At 41.8% G+C, this 20,113-nt stretch overlaps 1 protein-coding gene across 3 annotated transcripts in view; it reads left to right on the top strand.

Annotated features, from left to right (window-relative positions):
* aatkb (apoptosis-associated tyrosine kinase b) overlaps window positions 1-20,113 on the top strand; it is a 69,355-nt gene that overhangs the window by 33,524 nt on the left and 15,718 nt on the right. For 2 of the 3 annotated variants that reach the window (XM_026177844.1, XM_026177846.1), the window contains exons 2-3: window positions 3,586-3,719; window positions 10,844-10,985. In XM_026177844.1, the coding sequence (XP_026033629.1) occupies window positions 3,586-3,719; window positions 10,844-10,985 (276 nt within the window). Of the gene's footprint in view, window positions 1-3,585; window positions 3,720-6,254; window positions 7,795-10,843; window positions 10,986-20,113 lie in introns of those variants that run through there. The other variant, XM_026177845.1, reaches the window with a different exon arrangement.

Raw genomic sequence — 20,113 nt, 5'->3', positions numbered from 1 at the left:
CCAGCTGCACAGAGCAGATGAGGGCCGCAGGAAGTCAAACACAAGAACAGCTTTAGAGAATACAAATACTTCACTTCCCAAATGTCCCAGGTATGATTTGAATCACCCACTACCCTAAAAATGAATTACCTATGCAAACCTATGATGCTAGCTAGCTTGAGGTGCTTTACCCTGTCCAGGTGAGTTGCTCACCTCTGTTTTTGGTGATGCCTGCTCTGTTCTGTGCTGTGAACAGAGCCAAGCGTCCAAATATAAATCGGTGGATCTTTAACAACTGTACAAGTTTAGGTGTCCATTTTCTACAACTGTTTAATGCACATGTGACACTCTTGTGAATACTTGGAGCAGTTGGATGGTGTTGACTTTGTAATGAAGACAGCTTATGTGTGCTTTTTTGGCAAAAATGAAGCAATAATATAGGATAGCACAAATACAAAATTGCACCAGATAACAATGCTTTGTACGTGTAGAAAGAAATGCATAATAGTTTTACATGGGCTCGTAATGAAAATGCACCAGCGGGGTTTAAATGCCATGTATTAATTTTTCTGGCAAATAGGCTGTTTGTAGTCCTCAGATATTAATATACATGGTGTGTGAATTTGTCAGCAAGAGAGTTTTAAATAAACCACGACAGACTTGGGCTGTGCGTCTGTGCTCTGTAATTATCCCCCTGACAATAAAGGTAACTGAATGTAAATCTTCTTGTGTAGTATCGCTAAGCGCTAAATGGATATTGACTAATTTTAGAAAGCTGACTTTTTCACCTCTTCCTCCCACTCGACGGCATCATGCTTCACTGTTAAGGGACCACTGTTTTATTTTTCCAGTTTTATTAAAAAAAATCTGTAAAATTCAAATTCAGAGGCTGACTTCCAAAATCCCCTGAGCTGGCCAGCTAATCCTGTATTTAACTGTTAAATTTGCATGCTCTCTTCCTTCTTTCTGCCGGCCAGCCTCCCAAACAACAGTGCTCCCTCTCTGTCCAATTATACTAAGAGCCCAATACTCACTGAGAGCCAGTTGCACCAGCTTTCAGAGGATCAGCACAAACTGGCAGCAGAAATGACTCTGTGTGCTCTGTTTATTATGTATATATGTGTGTGTGTGGAGCTGGGTGGCACTGGTGTTGGCAGGAACTGGTGTGAGAGATTTACAGCTGAAGGCAATCCTGCCTGGCCGTCCTTCCAATCTGTTTCCCTGGTAACGGTTGCATTTCGGAAGCTGTCGGAAAACGAGGGGGGAAAAATGCTCTACTGCCCAAACTGGGCAAACTGGGAACAAGATTTTATTTATGAGATTGGACAGGATGCACGAAGCCCACATGGAGGATAATTCAAGCCACCGAAGCTTTGCTTTTAGAGAGAGACTGAAGAAAATACCTCACGAGAGAGCAGCACTGGGTTTCTGAGCCAGGATTGGAGTGTGTAAATATTATAAATCAGCTTCATTAATATTGTAACATGATTACATTTGGATCTCATTTTTAATTATACCACCGGGTTGGTTGTCGAGATTTCTAAGACTGAAAAACTGTGAATTTAGGAGAGCGAAGGTGCTTATCATCTTCCTCAATTCCAAAGTGCCTCACAGGGTGCCATCAGTGTGGTGATCTGCTTTTTCAGTCCTTTTTAATTTCTGCTTTGTTGTGCATGCTATGATATTGTGTGTGAAAAGCATTTATTGTAAGGCTGATTGTAGTGTGAACGTGTGTTCACTTTACCAGAGTGAACACATGTATAAAAGCTCCCTGAAACCCATGCTATGATTACCAAACAGGAAAGAAGCTGATGTGGTAGTTAGCATTTTTTACAGGTGTTGTGAGAGGAGAAAAGGAACTACATACAACTATAACATAAGACTAAAAAACAAACTTTAGCTTCCAAGTTGGAAAGATAAAAATTGAAGACTCTCTGTAAAATATCCCACATGGTTGTTCAGTGTTTGACTTAATGTGGGACTGCAGAGGATTTGTATGCCTGGTAGGCCTGTCCCACATCCTGAGACAGTGTCCCACATTTTCATTTGCTCAATTTTGCTAATATTCAAAAGTCAGCGATGCAGGACAGACATTATCTTCTGGCTTTTATCCAGAAAAATGTTCTTTTTTTATTAAAATCTTTATGACTCGCAGAAAGCAAGGAAATCTCTCATCAAGGATGAAGTGCAGGCTCCACTTCTGCTGCACCAACACCAACACTAACAGGGAATGTTTAGAGGGTCCACAAAGTTATGCAGGTTTCAATGAATGTGATGGAAACCACAAAAACATACATCTGTCCTCGACATGCTAAATAATTGGAGTGTGATAATTACGTGTAACATACAAGACTTTGAGATGAGCTTAGCCAATTAGCAGCGTGTCCCAAATAGTCTCAGACAAACACACTCTTTGATTAATTTTGTTGGTGTTTTCTGTCTTTTTTATTGTTACTGCTGCTGCATTTCTAAAACACAGATGACACACAAACACAGAGAAAAGTAACAATGCTCATTCTGCAAAACAGGACATTGATTAAAATACATGTTTATGACAAGCTGGTAAAGGTAGGCCCGAATTTACTGTACCAATGCAGTTTTATTGTTATATAAAATATTACATACATATTACATGCTGATTAGAATCTACAGAATAATTAGTATATTACATAAACAAATAAATGTATAGGAGAGTAAAAATGAAAATATCTGACTGTGAAATGCAAGTACAGTGTTTGAGTACATGTACTTCCTTTGTATAATGAATTTTTGAAGGGCTTGATCTCATTATTTGCTCATTATTTGAGTTACTTTCAGGGCAGCCTGCAGGAGTGTGATGACCTGGGTCTATGACAGGCACTATTTGTTATGAACAGACTGCGTTTCTGGAGAGCTGATTAGGAGCGAATCCATGAAGCTCTGCGTGACATTAGAACTTGTGAATTGTATGACCATGTTTCCAGTTGTTCATGTTGATGTCCCAAAGACTTCCATTTTTTTGGAAATGATCAGGTTGTATTTCCATGATAACTCCATTTAGTCTTAGCAGCAGACTTTGAATAGGACAGAATAGAAAACCATCATAAAAATGCACATCAGGCAGAGGTTGTTGCAGTATGAGCTTGTTTCTAGGGCACTGCAGTAAAGCAAAATAATAACGCTTCAACTCATCCCCCTGAATCTTATTATACAAAAACATCCTTTTTATTTGGTTACAACAAATTAAAGTTAGCCAGTGTCATTTCTTTTTTCAAATCACCATCAAATGTCTGTATCGTATATACAAAATGTAATAAAAAAGCAAATTCCACAACCTTTCATTTCGGCGTTGTACTGTGCAGAGGTGTAATGTGGTTCTGGGTAACTGCTAGAAGACTATAATGTTTCCGAGAATTTAATTTCCATCAAAAACACGACTTTAGGCAATGAATCAAGCATTTGACTTGTAAATGAAAATATGAGATATCACAAGAAAGAAATGCAATGAAAAGGCCTTAATGTCATTGCATGCTTTTGTGCCTTAATAAGATGCTTTAATGTACAATTTGATCACTTGAATCTCATCCCACTGCTAACACTCTCGTTCTGTCACTCTGTGTCCTGCAGATGGCGCTCCACTGAGTGAACTGTCCTGGTCATCATCCCTGGCTGTGGTGGCCATCTCGTTCTCGGGTCTCTTCACCTTCGTCTTCCTCATGCTGGCCTGCCTCTGCTGCAAGAAGGGCAAGATTGGCTTCAAGGTGCGCCTCTCCATCTGCTTCCATGTGAAATATGATTACATCTGAGGCATAGAGTCAAAAATTAAAGCATGAGTTGGACTCTTGCATAGAGATGTGCATGCTTGCTTTCCCTGCCCATAAGTGTTACTGCAAATGGCCTAAAAGCAGAACATTCCTCACAGTTTGTTTTTAGATGACCATTATCGGCACATACTGTCTTCACCCACTTATACTCATATTGAAGTGGAAAGAAGGATAAATAGCACACAGAGGTGGTATTGTCCGTGTCTGTGGAGTGGTCGGAGGCCTGCAGCTTTTCAGAACCGTCTTGTGGCTGATGTAGACCCCGTTTCTGAGCAAAACGCTGAAATGGGTCATGGCACCCGAGAAAATAGGACAAGGAACAAGGAAGATGGTGTGTACAAAAATACTTGAATATGTGCCCTTATCTGCAGTTATTCTGTTTTATTGTGAGCTGAGTATCCTTTTGCAGCTGTGCTGTAAACAAGTATATGGTTGTTTACAATCAGGGTTTGAATGAAAACCTGCAGTATGTGCACTCACAGGTCGTAGCAGGTGCCTTCATCTCTGTATTTTTCCTCTGGACAGTCTCACCAGCAAGAAAATAACAAGAAACAGAGGGACGTTGTTATTTAACTGAAAACTGTAAGATAGACTTAAACATTTAACAGAAAATTAAATAGAAAATAACAAAATCCACAAGGAAACTGTTTGAAACTAAGTTAAACTTTCGGATCTGCCCACTGTCTCCTCCCAGCTGGACATGCCTTAAAACATCTCACCTAACAGCCAACCAGCAGTGCTCTGCCACGACTCATCAGGGAGTTCACTTCCTATTTGAAATGGGGGTGGGGGAGAGGGGATAGTCTACTTGGTCAGCAGCAATGCTTAGTGGTTGGTTCATGCCACATTAAAATCCATGCAATCAGGGCCCAAAGTTAGCCAGCAGAGTACTTGCATTCATCGTCATTCTCACCACCTCTTATGTGTAGTCCATGAGTTTTGACCGAGGCAAGGCTGAAATGGATTGGACATGTGTCGTGGAGGGATAGTGGATAGATTAGACAAAGGATGCTGAAGATGAAGCTACCAGGCAGGAGGAAAAGAGAACACAGAGGAGGTTTGTACAGTAGATGCAGATGAAGGAGGATGTGCAGAGGGTTGGTGCAACACAGAAGATTGCTGGGATGGGGTCAGGTGGAGGCAGATGATGATTCTTGATCATGACTGTTCTGCTAAGTTCTACACATGATCATTTAAAACAATGAACATCAACTCAGAAATACATGTATGAGTAATGCAAATTGTTTCACTTTCTATGACTGCAACTAGTGGCAGAGAACAGCTGTTCTCCCAGAAGTGGAGCAGGCAAGACCCTCCACCTCTTTTGATTGTAAGGGGATTCCACAGGTCACCTGGTGAGAGGCAGCCTGTCTACAAACAGTCAACTGAGTGCAGTCGCTCTCAGACATGATGACATGATTTGCAAATAATGTCATCCAGTTTATAAACACATAGATTGCCAAACATGGAGCGATCAATCTGAGCCAGTCTTTGCCAACAAGGGCAGCTTGTCTGCAGACTCGGCTCAACTAGTTGGCAACTGGTTTTATACTGGTTCCTATATGAAAGCAAGGTTGCCAAGAAAGTATGTAATGTTTTAGTTAACTTGCTGTCCTACAGCACCTACATCACCTACCTGGAGTCCAGTCCGGGTTCTGGCTGGACTCTGAATGTAAGCAGTTAATTTAAATTCCTGTTTGATATAAGTCAGATTTACAATAAATGGAAACAGATTTGCAATTTTTACCGAGCACATTAAACAGACTGGACCCTGTTTTCTCTACTGTGACTGTAGCATTACACTGACATCACCATGATTAGTGAAGACATGGCCTCTTCTCATTGGCTAAAAATTACTTGGTAATCATTTCCTTTCACCTAATAGCATGTTCACAGTCCAGGTTTAGCATGTTAGCTTTAACTAACACTTATGCAAAAAATTCTAAAATATCCTATTTGCACCTTTTTCAAAATGTGGGTGCAAAAGTTTTTGTATATTTTTTTTTCACAGGAAAACAAATATTTTTTAAAAATAATTAATTTCTTTGCTTTGTTAATACGGCATTCTCTTTGGTCTCCCACAGCAAGCCTCTACTGTGCTCCATATTAATGATTAATTCTTTACTTTATTAATTTATGTTGCATCATTGTGTAAGGAATTAATATAATTCAAGGCGCTTTAGAGGAAATTGCAGAATCATTTATGCTACTGTGAAGCTGTTGAATGAGTGTGATTAGGCCTGCCAGATAACCTTTCCTCACAGAGGCAGGGACATGTAAGATTGTTTTAATAATGAGACATGTTCGCCTTTAGGTCTCTTCTCATCTCCTTTTTTTTCACCACTTCCTCTCACTCTGGATCAGGAATGTCTGATTGCAGCAATGTTTCTAGTCATATTGCATAACATCCTGTTCTTTCTTCAGCACTAAATGCATGATGGGTTGTCAGGCTGTATGTTACAAAAACTGATTCCTAGTGAATATATATGATGTGCCTCATGTCTGGTTTTTGTCTTTGGCTGGTTGGACCACCCACTTCAAAAACCTGTCGAGAGGAGTGGGAAGAGAGGGAAGTGAGAGGGCGCAAGGGCGTGAGGAAGGGCATACCCATGAGCCTGCAGTGCATCCGGCCTCGGGGCCTCATCTGGAATTAGACACAGCTTCTCCCAGAGAAGGAAGGGGGATTTTTAGAGATAGGAAAAAACACTTTGAGGAGGGGGGGCAAGAGCGAAAAGGTCTCTGTGTTTTGCAGACAGTAGCGGGGAGGTGAGAGTCGAATTTAGGAGATTTGGTCTGCTTAAGCTGTTTGTTATCATCTCATCTAATTTAAAAAGGACACATGTTACATAGATAATTTGATTCCTGTCAAAAGAGCTGTATCAGACAAGTATGAAGCAAAATCTAAACTGAGCCACAAAAAGAAGCAATAATAATGTAATAATAATAACAGTAAACCTGCTTCCTAAATATCTTAATTTGCTGTATACCAGTCTATTAAAACAGCAGCAGTGTTTGACTCAAACAGTTTTCATAGTGAAAGTCTCTCAGTTATACAGCTTAAGGTCACTCGACCATGAATAGTTCCTCTGCTCTTCTGTTCTTAATGTACAGCTTCAATACCTCAGCGCCCTTTAATCCCTCGATCTGCTTCACATCCACAGCCAACGTCATCAAACCAGTTAATCTAACAAGCGTTTTTGTTTAGACTGTCGGAGGAAGCCCACAGGCAAGTTTCACACATGGAACATGATCCACAGCAAGGGAATTTTTAGAAAACCTAAATAAGTTATAGAGCTAGTCAACTTAAGTGTAGACTAAGGTCAGTGAGGTCAAAGGTTAAAAGGCAGAGAGAAAAGCAGTGAAAGGAATGTCCTTACAAGCGTTGTGTTAATAAAAAATACATCTGGCTGTTTTTTTTTTCTTGGTTTTGTGGAGAAGGGGACTGCCCCGCAGATGTTCTCTGGATTTTAGTAGAGAAAGGAAGAGAGCGAGTGATGTCACACATATAGTATGTGAATACCCCCCATCCCCCCACCTCTACTCCCTCACCCTTCATCCCTCCTCCTCCTCCCACTTGTATTTTTCTCTCTCACACATTTTTCTGGGGGCTCAGTTTCTCCCCTCTCCCCTCATGAGATAACCATAAGTTCAGTCCCACTTGTGAACTGGGAGATACTGCTCCTCCCTCTTCCTCTGTGTCCCCCCCCCCCCTTCTGGTTCTCCCTCCATCCCCAGTAATCCCAGGGACACTCAGTGGTCAAGCTGCAAACCTTTGTCTTCCTTCTTCTCTGTGGAGCAACAGTGAAACTCTCAGTGCAGCGTGATGAAGCCTTTTGCTGCAGCCGCTCTTCCTGCCACTGCCATCATCCTGCTGCCCTCAACCAATGGGAGCCGTGAAGTGGGGCGGGGGGGCACTCAGTGTGTATGTAAGGGGAAAAAAGAGGTTGAGATGCTGTAACCCAAATTTGAGGGCATTTGGGATGTCATCTTCACCTGCAGATTTTGGGGAGAGGTAAGCTTGCAGATGATGTTGTAGAGAATTTATTTTTTGTTACTAAGAAGGAAAGTTTAAAGTAAATATTGTAAACAGACATTTTGCAAAGGAAATCCAAAGACGTTGAGAGGTTTTCTTTATCTTAACAACAAATGCATTTGTTGTTAAGATTTTTCCCCTTTTATTAGTTTTGATTTTTTTCATGAGTCAAGCAAAGATGACATTTCTATAAAGCATGATGGAAATCGTGTGCTGCTTTTATCTGTTTCATACGATTGCAGAACCTTTAGGTTTTGGACTCATTACAGGACAAAATTTGTGCACAATAATGAAAAGTACACATTTTTTGCAGCCATAGATTAAACACTTTGACTGCAGAACTCACAGAATGGGATGCTTATGGTGTTGTGTAAATGCTGTTGTATGTGTATGCGTGTGTGCGCGCAAGTCTGCAGTGACAGTGTGTGTGCCAGTGTGGAAAGTGTGGAGAGTGAAAACACATGTTGAATAGGAGGGCGAGCAGGGCCGTGTGAAGATTTGGATCTGAAGAAGGGGGGGTGCACTAATATGTGTGTGTGTGTGTGTGTGTGTGTGTGTGTGTGTGTGTGTGTGTGCGCGCACCCACTTTCTTGGGGGACAGACAGGATGAGGCATGAGATGGAGGTGTTTATGTGTGCATGTGTTTGTGTGGGTGTTTCAGAGGGCCGCAGAAGGTCAGTCTTTTCCAGCGATGGGACACCGCTGCTTTCCAGCTCCCATCTGAGAGATTTTATTCTGACATCCGGTGTGTGTGTGTGTGTGTGTGTGTGTGTGTGTGTGTGTGTGTGTGTGTGTGTGTGTGTGTGCGTGCGTGCGTGTGTGTGTGTGTGTGTGTGTGTGAGACCACCTCCCTCCCCTCCTCGTTCATTGCTTCATCGATGTGTGACTACGTTCAGCAGACAGAGGCTTTCACCAGCTCCTAAATGCATTTTTTAAAATTGAATTAGAAACAAGACCTGTGACCTATTTTATGCAACATTCAAAAGAATATTAACAGCCAAAGTGAGCTAATATTTAAAAAATGTGAATCTGCTCCAGAATTTGATGGCTTTTTCCTTTGACGATGCCACGCCTCTCCACCAAGTTTCATGAAATTCAGCTTTGCAGCTGTTGTGCAAAATTGTTCAGCCCTGGCAGAGAAAGAAGCCCTTTTTTTCTATCTTTGTTGTTAGTTTGTAGTACAGCATTTATTCTTCACATTTCTCAATAGTGGTTTAGAGTGCAAGTTGATTTTTAGTATAGTTAGTATTATAGAGTCTTCACTATGTTCATTCATACAACATTTTTACAAATGTGGGCACAGTTTTTCTTTGTTTTTTCTTTGTTAACAATTTAAAACAAGTTACCTTACTCATCTCTTGTTTTCAGCTTCTTTCAAGTTCAATTTGATCTTTAACCATGTTAAAGGATCTGTCTTGCCAGGGATGTGGGTGTGACACCAACCTCCCTAATCCACTCGCAGATGCATTGATCACTCTGCCTGCTGCTGTTTAGGGCCTGTGAAGCAGAGGGATTGTCTAAATTGGTAGTAAATCACATTAAAAGACCCCCTTTGTGCCTTAGTGTTTAATAAATATGTTCATTGTCAATTTTGCATGAAAATTTAATTTAAAGAAAACCATTTTTTTGTGGAGTGAAAGTAAGACAGCGAAGCTCTCGTCTCCAGTCTGTCCTCTACATGTTTCCAAAACGCGTAAGTCATCAAGCTTATCTCAGAAGAGGATTGAGATACATGTAATCTTAGAGCTAATAATCTCTGGACATTCCAGACTGGCTTTGTTTACACTGCGACTCTCCAACAGTTTTACAAACAGCTCACAGAAATGCAGAACCGAGCCAGGACAGCTTGTTTCAGTTTATCTCAGCTCTGCTTCAGTGCTTGTGCCAAAATATCATCAACTTTCTACATAACCATACATCAGTGCCACAATAATCAGGGTTAGTGCAAACAAAAACAACAAAAATCTCTGTTTTCTGTTGTTGAGGGTCAGTGATGATAACGGAGGATCGCCCTGGCCCCTCCCCTCTCACAGGCCTACAGCAGCCTGATTGAACTGTATGATGCAATCCAGCATGGAAGAGTTTGTAGTGCAAAGCTACAAAGTTAAAGGTGCGAAAGTCTTGAGCTTTATATTGTTCTTTATATTTTATTATAAAGGAGTTTGTCAGTCAATATTTGGTATGAGCACCTTTATTTTTCAGCCTGAACTCTCTTAGACAAGCTTTCTTGGAAGAAAGGTTTTAACAGGAAGAAACCACCAAGACCGACATTCTTCCTGAAATGGTTAGGCACAAGGAATGGGCTGATAATGACTGAAAAATCAAAGTTTAAATCATGAATCATTAGTGAGGTGATGCTGTTCCATTTCTTGACAGCAGCTGTGTTTGTTCAGATTAAGGTTCAGTCTGCTGCGACGACTATAACGGTAATGTTTCTTGTTGCACTCATGGGCTGTAATAAACCATGAGATATATTTTGACAACACATGGTCTGATGCGTACAGGTGTGAGGTAGTTTCAGTAGGTTCCCATATTATAAAAATGGTAGTTAATTGAACTCAGGTTGAATAATGAAGTTGAGAAAAAGTTTAAGTTATAAAGTTGTTGTTTCTTTAATAGATTTAGGAGTCTGCTCATCATTTAATGTGGAAGACTTGTCAGCTCCCACTGACATCATTGTAATATAAATGCACAGGGCCAAAAGCTGTAGTGTTTTCATTGGTATGAAAGAACCCTCCATGCTTTGATTTAACATGCATTAACACACAGCAAGTTTCCATCATGAATATTTTCCTCAAATTACAAAACGGCGGAAGTCTCTGGAGAATTTTCACTTCTAATGTGCGAGTTGCATTTTAAGGAGCTGACTCTCAAATTAAATGCTGTTTAAGTTTGAAGTTGCATAATTATTGAAATTTTACTCTGCACTGTTTTACAGTTTTGAATTTTCTTTTTTTTTCCATGTGGGAGCAGACTCTTCATTAGCTTGACCTTTGACCTTTTGTGCATGTTTCCTGGCGTGTTGCAGGAATTCAAGAATGTGGACGGGGAGGAGTACCATGCAGACATGTCCACCTTGGCCTCGCCGGCCTCCCAGGGTAGTCCTGACGTCTACATCCTGCCGCTCACTGAGGTGTCCCTGCCAGTCGCCAAGCAACCAGCTCGATCAGGTGAGTTCAGCTCAGTTTAGCTGAGCGAGGGCTGGAGCCAATCAGCTGGACCAAACTTTCCCTGCAATTCACCTAATGCAAGGGTATCAAACATAAGACCCGGGGGCCAGAATCGGCCTGGCAAAGACTCCATTCGACTGGATGGGATTGGAAAATTGGAAAATATTTCAGTCTGTTTGGTCAAAGTGGGTTGACCTAGACTGCCATCTTTAAACTACAGCATGTTTAGTGCTCGATAACAGGAGGTAAATTAAGCTAAATAGTTAAAATAACTTCTCTGGATTCAAAAAAGAACAATTTTTATCTTTATTTTACTTTTAGGAAATCTAGCGTTGATTCCATTTCTGAACTGAAATAAAACATGTTAATGTTTGTTTGCATGCTGATTACTCAGCTGTGTTTTTTCTTTACAACATACTCGTGCTATGGCACTCGTTTCCAAGCAATAACTCCAACAAACATTAAGAAGCACAGTGCAGAACAGAAGCCTCTGTTTGTGCATCAGGAGCAGCTGGCTGTTGTGGTTGAAGGTGACTGCAATCAGGACGCTGCTACAACTAATTTCTCTGCTGCTGCTTACTTCATGCCTCAAATCAAAAGGGTGGATGTGGCTTGTGGTGCCATGGCATTACTAATACAAAGAGGAACTTCTTTTCCTACAAATCAAAGCTCCAGCAACACTTGCAGTTTAAAGAACAGTTTTGTTACTTGACCTTTTGGATGTTTTACTTTTAAATTTTGTTTCCACGGGGTGTAACGAGGACTTCCCAATCCACGAGTTTTTAAAGTTAACACTGCACGTTAACTTCCTTTGTTTTCTATGTTTGAATCCAGTTTACAGTGAACTACCTGTACAAATAATGGTTAATTTTTTTTAGCAAAATTAAAATTAAGCAGTTTATCATCACTGTTCGGTGTTTTAAAAAATGCCCACAGAGTTGAGCAGATATGATTTGCTATTTAAAACTTTTCCTATAAAGACTTTATTTTCTACTCACACGTGTTCTATTTAAAGTGCTGACTGAATCAAAACAAGCTTGATCAGGTAATAAAACCGGTCATTAACCATGCTCTTCTCCCTGCACATTAGAAGTAGTGCTCATTTCTATACTCAAGCCCCCTCTCACTTTCAACCCGTCTCATGATATTGAATAAAATATATGGAATATTGCTGGGAAAGAAGAATTTGTTTACCCATGAATGTTATATTGTGGGCTCCATATGACCCCATTTATTCTGTGCTCTTTTTTTATACCACCAGCTATAAAAAACAATATATATATATATATTCATGTAGCCCCTTCCGCCGGGGTTACTTGCGTAGTAGCATTCCAACAACGCCCTGTTTTCGTCCCTTGCCCACCGATGCCTTCTTGTTCCAGTAGCCCACTTCTCGTCAGGGTGCCCTGGTTCCTCAACACCTGACGCGGACCTTGTTGATCCAGGCGACGTCCGAGCCGGCATGCCTTCATATTTATCTGTCTCGCTCATGTCTGCGGTAGGCTTGCTTAGCATAGGGGGTCTAGCCTTAGGACCCTTACTGGATACAGACGCCCCAGGCAGGAATCGAACTTGCGATCCTCTGTTCCAAAGGCGTGTAGTCTAACCACTACGCTATCCAGCTGCTTCGGAGCACTAGGTGCGGTGACTCCCAAGCTAGGCGAGTGGCTCCAGCAGATCCCGGGAACAACATCGGAGATCTCTGTCCAGAAGAGCGCAGTCCTGGGAACAGCTAAGATACTGCGCAGGACCCTCAAGCTCCCAGGCCTCTGGTAGAGGACCCGAGCTTGAAGGATAAACCGCCCGCAGGGGCGTGCTGGGTGTTTTTATATATATATATATATATATATATATATATATATATATATATATAAACACAAAAAAGGTCCCAGTGGAGTGGAGTTCTTCAGCTTTTAGAAATTCCTTTCAGTTCTTCCAGTAAACAAACAGTAACGTCATATTTTCCAAGGAAGCACGAGTACTCCAAACACAGACACGGGCAGGAACTTTGAATTAAACTGGAGCATTTTCAAAGAGGCTGAAGAGTGAAGTCAGTGCAGAAGGGCTTTACTTGGACACTCTCTCTAGTGGCCAGTAAGGAGGCAGTTGGAGAATAGGTGTGACTGTGTAGAAGTCAATAAGAAAACAACCCAGCTAAACACCTTCCTGAAGAGTTCATGGTTTCAGTTCCACCATTTTAAATTATGGTTCCCATTACTGTCAAAAAGGACAATAAAGCAGGCCATGATTTAGGGCGGGCCTACTATTAGTTCAATCAGATGCACGATGATGACGGCCAAAAAGGCTTCAAAATGGGAGCCAGCAAACCAGCGAGTGACAGCAGGGAGACAGTCTAACTATCATGTATACTCCCTATGGTTAAAAAAAACATACAGGGACCTGTAAAGGTGTAAAAAAAAATCCTTTTTCAGGATTTTCTTCACCGGCTCTGCACTGGACAAAAAGGAGGTCAACAGGGAGGTCAAGATAAATAAAAACCATAAAAACTGCTAAACTGGAGTATAAAAACACACTTGAAAAAAAAAATTCACCACAGGGGACCTCCACTCAGCCTGGCAGGGCCTCAAAACCATGGCCTCTGTGAATACTGTGGTCACCAGAGATGGGCAGTAACGCGTTACTGTAATCTGATTACTTTTTTCAAGTAACGAGTAAAGTAAGGGATTACTATTGCAAAATCGGTAATTAGATTACCGTTACTTTCCCGTAGGAACGCTGCGTTACTGTGTTACTAAAACCGTGATTTTTTTGCGAGAATGTCTCACGACAGTGACGTAAGCAAGTGCGACGTTAGTGACAACAGCTGTGTGCAGATCAACAGTGGATCATATATCGAGTGCAGAGAGAGTATGAGCGTGCAGCGTTTAAAGCGTGGAAGTACTGACCTTACTTTGAGTTTGATTCCATAAAAAGTGACAAAAACATTAGTGTCCGTTGTGCGTGGGAAGAAAACTTCTTTTTACAGCGAAAAAAACCCCTAAACTTCCAACAAGCACCGAGTAGCTACGACGTAATGGGAAACTCACAGAGAAACTCGCGGATTCTTCCACTGACCGCGGCACACCTGCACCAGGGTAAACCTCCGCCTACCCCACTCCTGCTTTACAGGTGAAAATAGAGCAACAGGACCGCTGAGCCTTTGACTTTATTTATTTTCTGCTGTGTTTTACTTGCATCTATTTGAAAGACTGAGTGTAAACACAAAAAATATTTTATTTTATGTGCTGGAATGTGCAGAAAATAGGTTTAAATGTTAAACTAATTTATTCAACTCAGAGAATGTTGCAGATAATTAATTTTTGCTTGATGCATAAAGTTAAAAGATTAAAACTAATAAAACAAGTTTTAAAAAGAGACTTTTCCATCTGATTACATTTTGTATGATGGATTATGTAGAAAAAGTAGAATTGGGCTGAAAGATCTATCGCTTTATCACCTATTCAGGTTGTAAATCGTGTTTTTAAAAAGTAACTAAGTAACTAAGTAATTAATTACTTTTGAAAATAAGTAAGCAGTAAAGTAACGGGATTACTTTTTTGGGGGAGTAATCAGTAATTAGTTACTGATTACTTTTTTCAAGTAACTTGACCAACACTGGTGGTCACCACCCCCAGAACCATCCAGGTGGAGGGCAGCAACCCCTCCTCCCTCCCTGACGACCTCAACGCTTTCTACACCACGTTTAAGATGGACAACATGTCCCAGCTTGAGGAGTCCAGATCCTCACTCAAACCTGGCAGCTCTGCACTCAGCTTCAGGACTGAGGATGTGGTGAGAGCCCTCAGGAGGACCAGGGAGAGGAGCTCACCCGGCCCTGACAACATTAGCAGTCGAGTTCTGAGGCCCTTTGCAGGGCAACTAGGAAGTGTGTTCCGGACTCTATTTCAACACTCAGCTGACAGTCACACCGTCCCCCAGCTGTGGAAACACTCCAGTCATCCCCATCCCCAAAAGAAACAACCTAAAGTCTCTGAATGATCTTCGTCCTGTGGCCCTCACCTCCCTGGTGATGAAGGCCATGGAGAAGATCATAAAACAGCACATGGTAAGAGCAAATGACCCCTGATGGACCCACTCCAGTTTGCTTACCGTGCACGCAGAGGTGTCGATGATGCAAAAATCTTCATCTTGGACTCCATCCACAAACATCTGGAGCTCCCTGACTCCTCCGCCAGACTTCTTTTTGCTGGTTTCTCATCAGCGTTCAACACTCTGCAGCCTCATATTCCAGCCTTTAAACTTTCCACCCAATTTCACCTGGATGATCAGCTAATCCTGTGGATATTGGACTTTTTGACCAACAGGACTCAGAAAGTTCGGGTCAACAACTCTCTCCGGTCTCCGTTCCACCTCCACTGGCTCCCCCCAGGGCTGTGTGCTCTCCCCCCTTCTCTTCATCCTCTACACCGATGACTGCAGATCCACACAGCCCAACTGTCACCTGGTTAAATATGCTGACGACTCAGTTCTCCTGTCACTGCTGTCAGGCCCCTCACAACACCACGGGTCCACTCTGCAGGAGTTTGTAGAGTGGTGTGACAGCTCCAACTTGAATTGAACGTGAGCAAAACCAAAGAGATGGTGGTGAATTCTCCAGTAGGCAGAGGGATCTGGCTGCTTCAGTCACCACCACCATCCACAGGAAGCCAGTGGAGGTAGTTGAGGAGCACAAATACCTGGGAACCATCTTTGACAACCTCCTGAAATTCTCTGCCAACACAGAGAGATTCTCAGGAGGTGCCACCAACAGCTATACCTCCTTAGGAAACTCAACTCCTTTGGAGTCGGCACACTCATCATGATGACTTTTTACTACGCCTTCCTGGAAAGCATCATGACCTCCATCAGCTGCTGGTTCCACTCCCTCAGCCTTCATACAGGAACAGACTGCAGCACACCGCATCAGTGTGCTCTAAAATCATTGGCCTACCTGTCAGAACTCTGGCAGGTTTTCAGTCAACAGGCTCTTAGACAGGCAGCCAAAATCATCAACGACCCCTCTCACATTCTTCACCCCGCATTTCAATGGCTCCCCTCTGGGCAACGCCTCCGATGCATTTCCTGCAGGACAGAGAGGAGGAGGAGAGCCACCTTTGTCCCCTCAGCCACTCTGCTTTTTAACTCCAGCCGATAAGAACATTTCCCACACCCATAAACATAAACTACTCTACACTCTTCTTATACTACCGACACTTTATTCACTTTTAGTCACTTATAGTTATTTATTCACCTTTCAGTCACTTTGTTGTTTGTTAATTGCCCCTTGGGGATAAATAAAGTCTTCTGATTCTGATTCTGAAAAAGGAGAAGCAGTTAAACAGGGTCCTCCCATTTTCCTTTGCTGTTTTCTCACAGAGTAAATCTCCGAAATCCACGGATCAACTTTAAAGTGATTTGTGCTTTTTCTCTGCTGTTGGAAGGCACGATGTGAAATGAACCAGAGTTTAAAGAATATCCAATCCTAATTTCACTTGTGACAATTTTCAATCATTGGTTAGTCATTTATGCGTGCAGTCATTTACAAACTGATGCAAACCTTTCAGGAGTTTAGTAAAAGTACCAGAACATAACACATTCAAGTGCATATCAAGGGTGTGAGAGTAACATAAGAGTGTGTCTGGCATTCGTCAACGTTTGTCCCTGGAGTGAACACCACCCTTACGCTGGCCTCGGTCAGCTGGATCTCCACCTATCCCACAATCCCTCGCTGCAGGTCCCTACAGAATGAACTCTGTGCTCTTTAGCTTTCACTCTCTCCCACAAACATCTGCCTGTTGTATAATAATGTCCAGGCGGCCAGCCTACACTGCTGTTTGTTGGTATGTGAGGCATGCAAGAGCACAAAACCCCAGTGAGAATTCTCCCCTCTCACTCTGATGCTTTCTTTCTCCTTTTTGCTCGTATGTGACAATGGTCCTTGTTGTGTGTTAATGGGCTGATGCTGCCTGATAAACTTATGGCACTGGAGTGTGGTGAGACTTTGTGGATCGAGCCCACGCAAACGCGGGTCTGCAACAAAGCACAAATACACCGAAATGTAAATGTTTGCTCGGTTTCAAGTCTGAATGTAGTCGAATAAAAAAATAAAATCCTGAAGGGTAATTTTATTTTAATAAGGAAGAATTCTGTTTCTTATTCTTTATACCTTTATACCTTTAATGATAGATGGTTGCAACCCGGGTCTGAAAAGTCAGGTCAATTTTTACTTACAGAAAAAAATAGATGGACATAGTAGCGTAGTGTCACCTGTGGTTTTGTTCCACTTCACTGCCTCCGCTCAGCTACACAAAGTGGTCACACACGTAAACTTAGGCCTTGCTGGCATGCCAGGGGATAGGTTCTGAAAGCTGTTTACCCACAGCACGGTTGATATGGGGGAGGAAAGGGTCTGCAGACAAAACTGTGTTTTACTACCAGGCTGTAAACCTGCTTTTTAATGCTGTAATGCGTTTTATCACAGGAGTCCATGGAGAGTGACTCAAACAGCCACTGAAGGAGCTGCAGTTTTTGGCACTTCTTTGTTGGCAGACTTTTTCAGCCCCCAGAGGTTATCGCTTGGACTGTATAGAAACCTGCAGGAAAGGACTTCAGCAAACACTTTCCTCAAGAGTTTTTATGTTAATCACTCATTTCAAGGCTTTCTGAGTTCAACAAGATGTGCTTTTTGTAAATTGTGGTCCCCGTTAGCCGTGTGATTGACAAGTTGTTATGGTCTGATCATGCAGTGTCGCTCTTTTGTCAGGTAGATCCTGGTCACATCTGGTTTCAAAGACGTTCCTGATCACAGTTTCCAACATCTTTTATATACAGTCTATGATCTAGACAGGCAGATTTGGTTTCATGGCATCAAAAGCAAAACTTTGGCAATTAAAACCAAATTCATTTGTATACAACGTTGTGCGCGTTAGAAAACACTCTCTTACTTATTTCCTATGATTTTGGAACCTGATCCTTTAAAGCAGGCGTTTTTTCTTCTGTAAATAATAGGAGCCATATGGTTTGTATTGTAGTGGCAGTCAGGGATTCATTACTGCACCTTGAGGACTGCCTCACCCAGTGACATCATTTGGGGTATTTGTTTTTAAGGGAAATGAGGTAAAGAAAATGATCCGTCTCGCTCCATTTCATGTTTCTCACGTTTCTCATAATTTTAGTTTTCAGTTATTTGCTGCCATTTCATCAAGAACAGGTCTCATTTTACTCTAACGTTTCTACTTCAACTTCAAACTTATCTGTATATCTTCCTACAAACGCAGTTTAGAAAGCTTTTTCATGAGGATAAAATATTAAAACTATAAAAGAAAGAAAGAAAGAGAGAAGAAGAACATTTAATTACAAAAACAAAGAAAAAGCATGAAAAAACTACAAAGGAAGAGCAGTGACTGCCACAAAATGACTGAGGAAGCGAATGAAGGGGCTCCAAGAATGAAAGCTCCTGACGTTACTTTCAACACCGTGCTGGTGTGAGTCTCAGATTTCTAATGTCTGATAATTCCTGAGGGCTGAAGCAGGAGGATTTCAGCCAATATTCCCATCTCTTCTGTCATCCTGCAGCGCTGTGGGGCTGTGCTTGGACTGTGTGAATAAGTGGAGTTCCTAATGAGACACCGGTATTGCGAGAGCTTGGCTCAGACCAGAGCCCAGTTTCAAGGACCCGCCCTGATGCAGCTGTTGTGCATTGCAGGCTGCACTGTAACGACTAATGGAGCTCACACCCACTCATATTACACATGAGAACAACTACACACACACATAAAAACACAATGAGGAATTGAAGCAAAAAAAGGGAGATGTTCTACTCATTTCCCGCTTCTTTCATCGCTGGCCTCGGCACAGTTACATGATTCACAGCTCAAAATGATCCTTATTTATCTCATATAGAACAGTCTCGCTGCTCTGTCGTCTGTAGCCAAACAAAAAGGATGGTTAAACGTCATAATTGGCTTTAAATGATTATCCAAGGACAGCACTACAGCTCAGCACCTGCAGAGAGTGAGCCATGATGCACTGGACTGTTAGGGGATAATGGGAATTCCATTTGGCCATGATTGATTTTGCCAACGTGCATCTCGCTAAAGGCTTCCCGGCTGCTGGGGTTTTTGAGCCTGATGCATTCTTATCAACATGCTCAGCATCTTAGTAAGGGCCGGTCAGTGCTGTCAAATGAAATTAACTTATAAATAGGATCTCAGAACTTAGCTCAGTAATGTGGGTTTTTTTCATTTCAAGCACTCTGTGAGCATATTTTTCTGTTCTTATTCTGAGCAATTGTGTTTGGACACAGGACCAAACACAATCGAGCTTACATTGACATGCATAGGGCTACCTTTGTGAGAGTTTTGGATCAATTGACTGATTAAAATGTCATGAAATTTACAACTTTTAGGCTTAGGGTTAAGATTAGAATTAGGTTAGGGTTAGAAACGTAGTCGTGATGGTTAAATTAAGGGCTGAAAGGCCTGGGAATAAATGAATTCATAAAGAGTGCATGGATGCATGAACAGAGAGATCTAGTATTAGTAGAATAATACAAAGACAACCAAACATATGCTGCTACAGCTTCTTTTGCATTGTTGTGAGTAAACATTTACATGTTAAGGAAAAATTCAATCTATTATTTCACATCCACCCTCATACAGTATATATACTCCTACATATATATATATATACAGATACCCCACTATACCTTACAAATGTCATTGCAGCGTGCACACAAACCAAACATGGTGCCAGAGACAATGTGAAAGTTAACAAATGCTTAATATAGTCTTTAAGAGTTTCTTTTCTCTCATTGTTCCGTCAGAATTATGAATATTTGTGGTAAACATGAGGGTGTAGGTGGAACTCATTGCATGCCACAGTTATCACCAAAGCTCAGTTCATTCTTATGTCATGGAGCTCACAGATAATGGCTCCAGTGTTGCTGACTGGTCCTAACTGGTGCCATGCTGCCCTAAGCAAAAAGACAATAGTGGCTATTCTGTTATGGCCCAGCAAGAGTGTAAGTGGGTGTAAGGAATGACCAGTCAGGGGAAGGGGACAGGGGTGCCCAATATGGCCTCCACACAGTGACTGGACTGTGTCGCAGTCTGGAGGGGGGAAGATAG

Source organism: Astatotilapia calliptera, chromosome 8 (genome assembly GCF_900246225.1).
Source record: "Astatotilapia calliptera chromosome 8, fAstCal1.2, whole genome shotgun sequence".
In the NCBI taxonomy this organism is placed as follows: domain Eukaryota; kingdom Metazoa; phylum Chordata; class Actinopteri; order Cichliformes; family Cichlidae; genus Astatotilapia; species Astatotilapia calliptera.
This window is presented reverse-complemented; position numbering and strand designations above follow the sequence as displayed.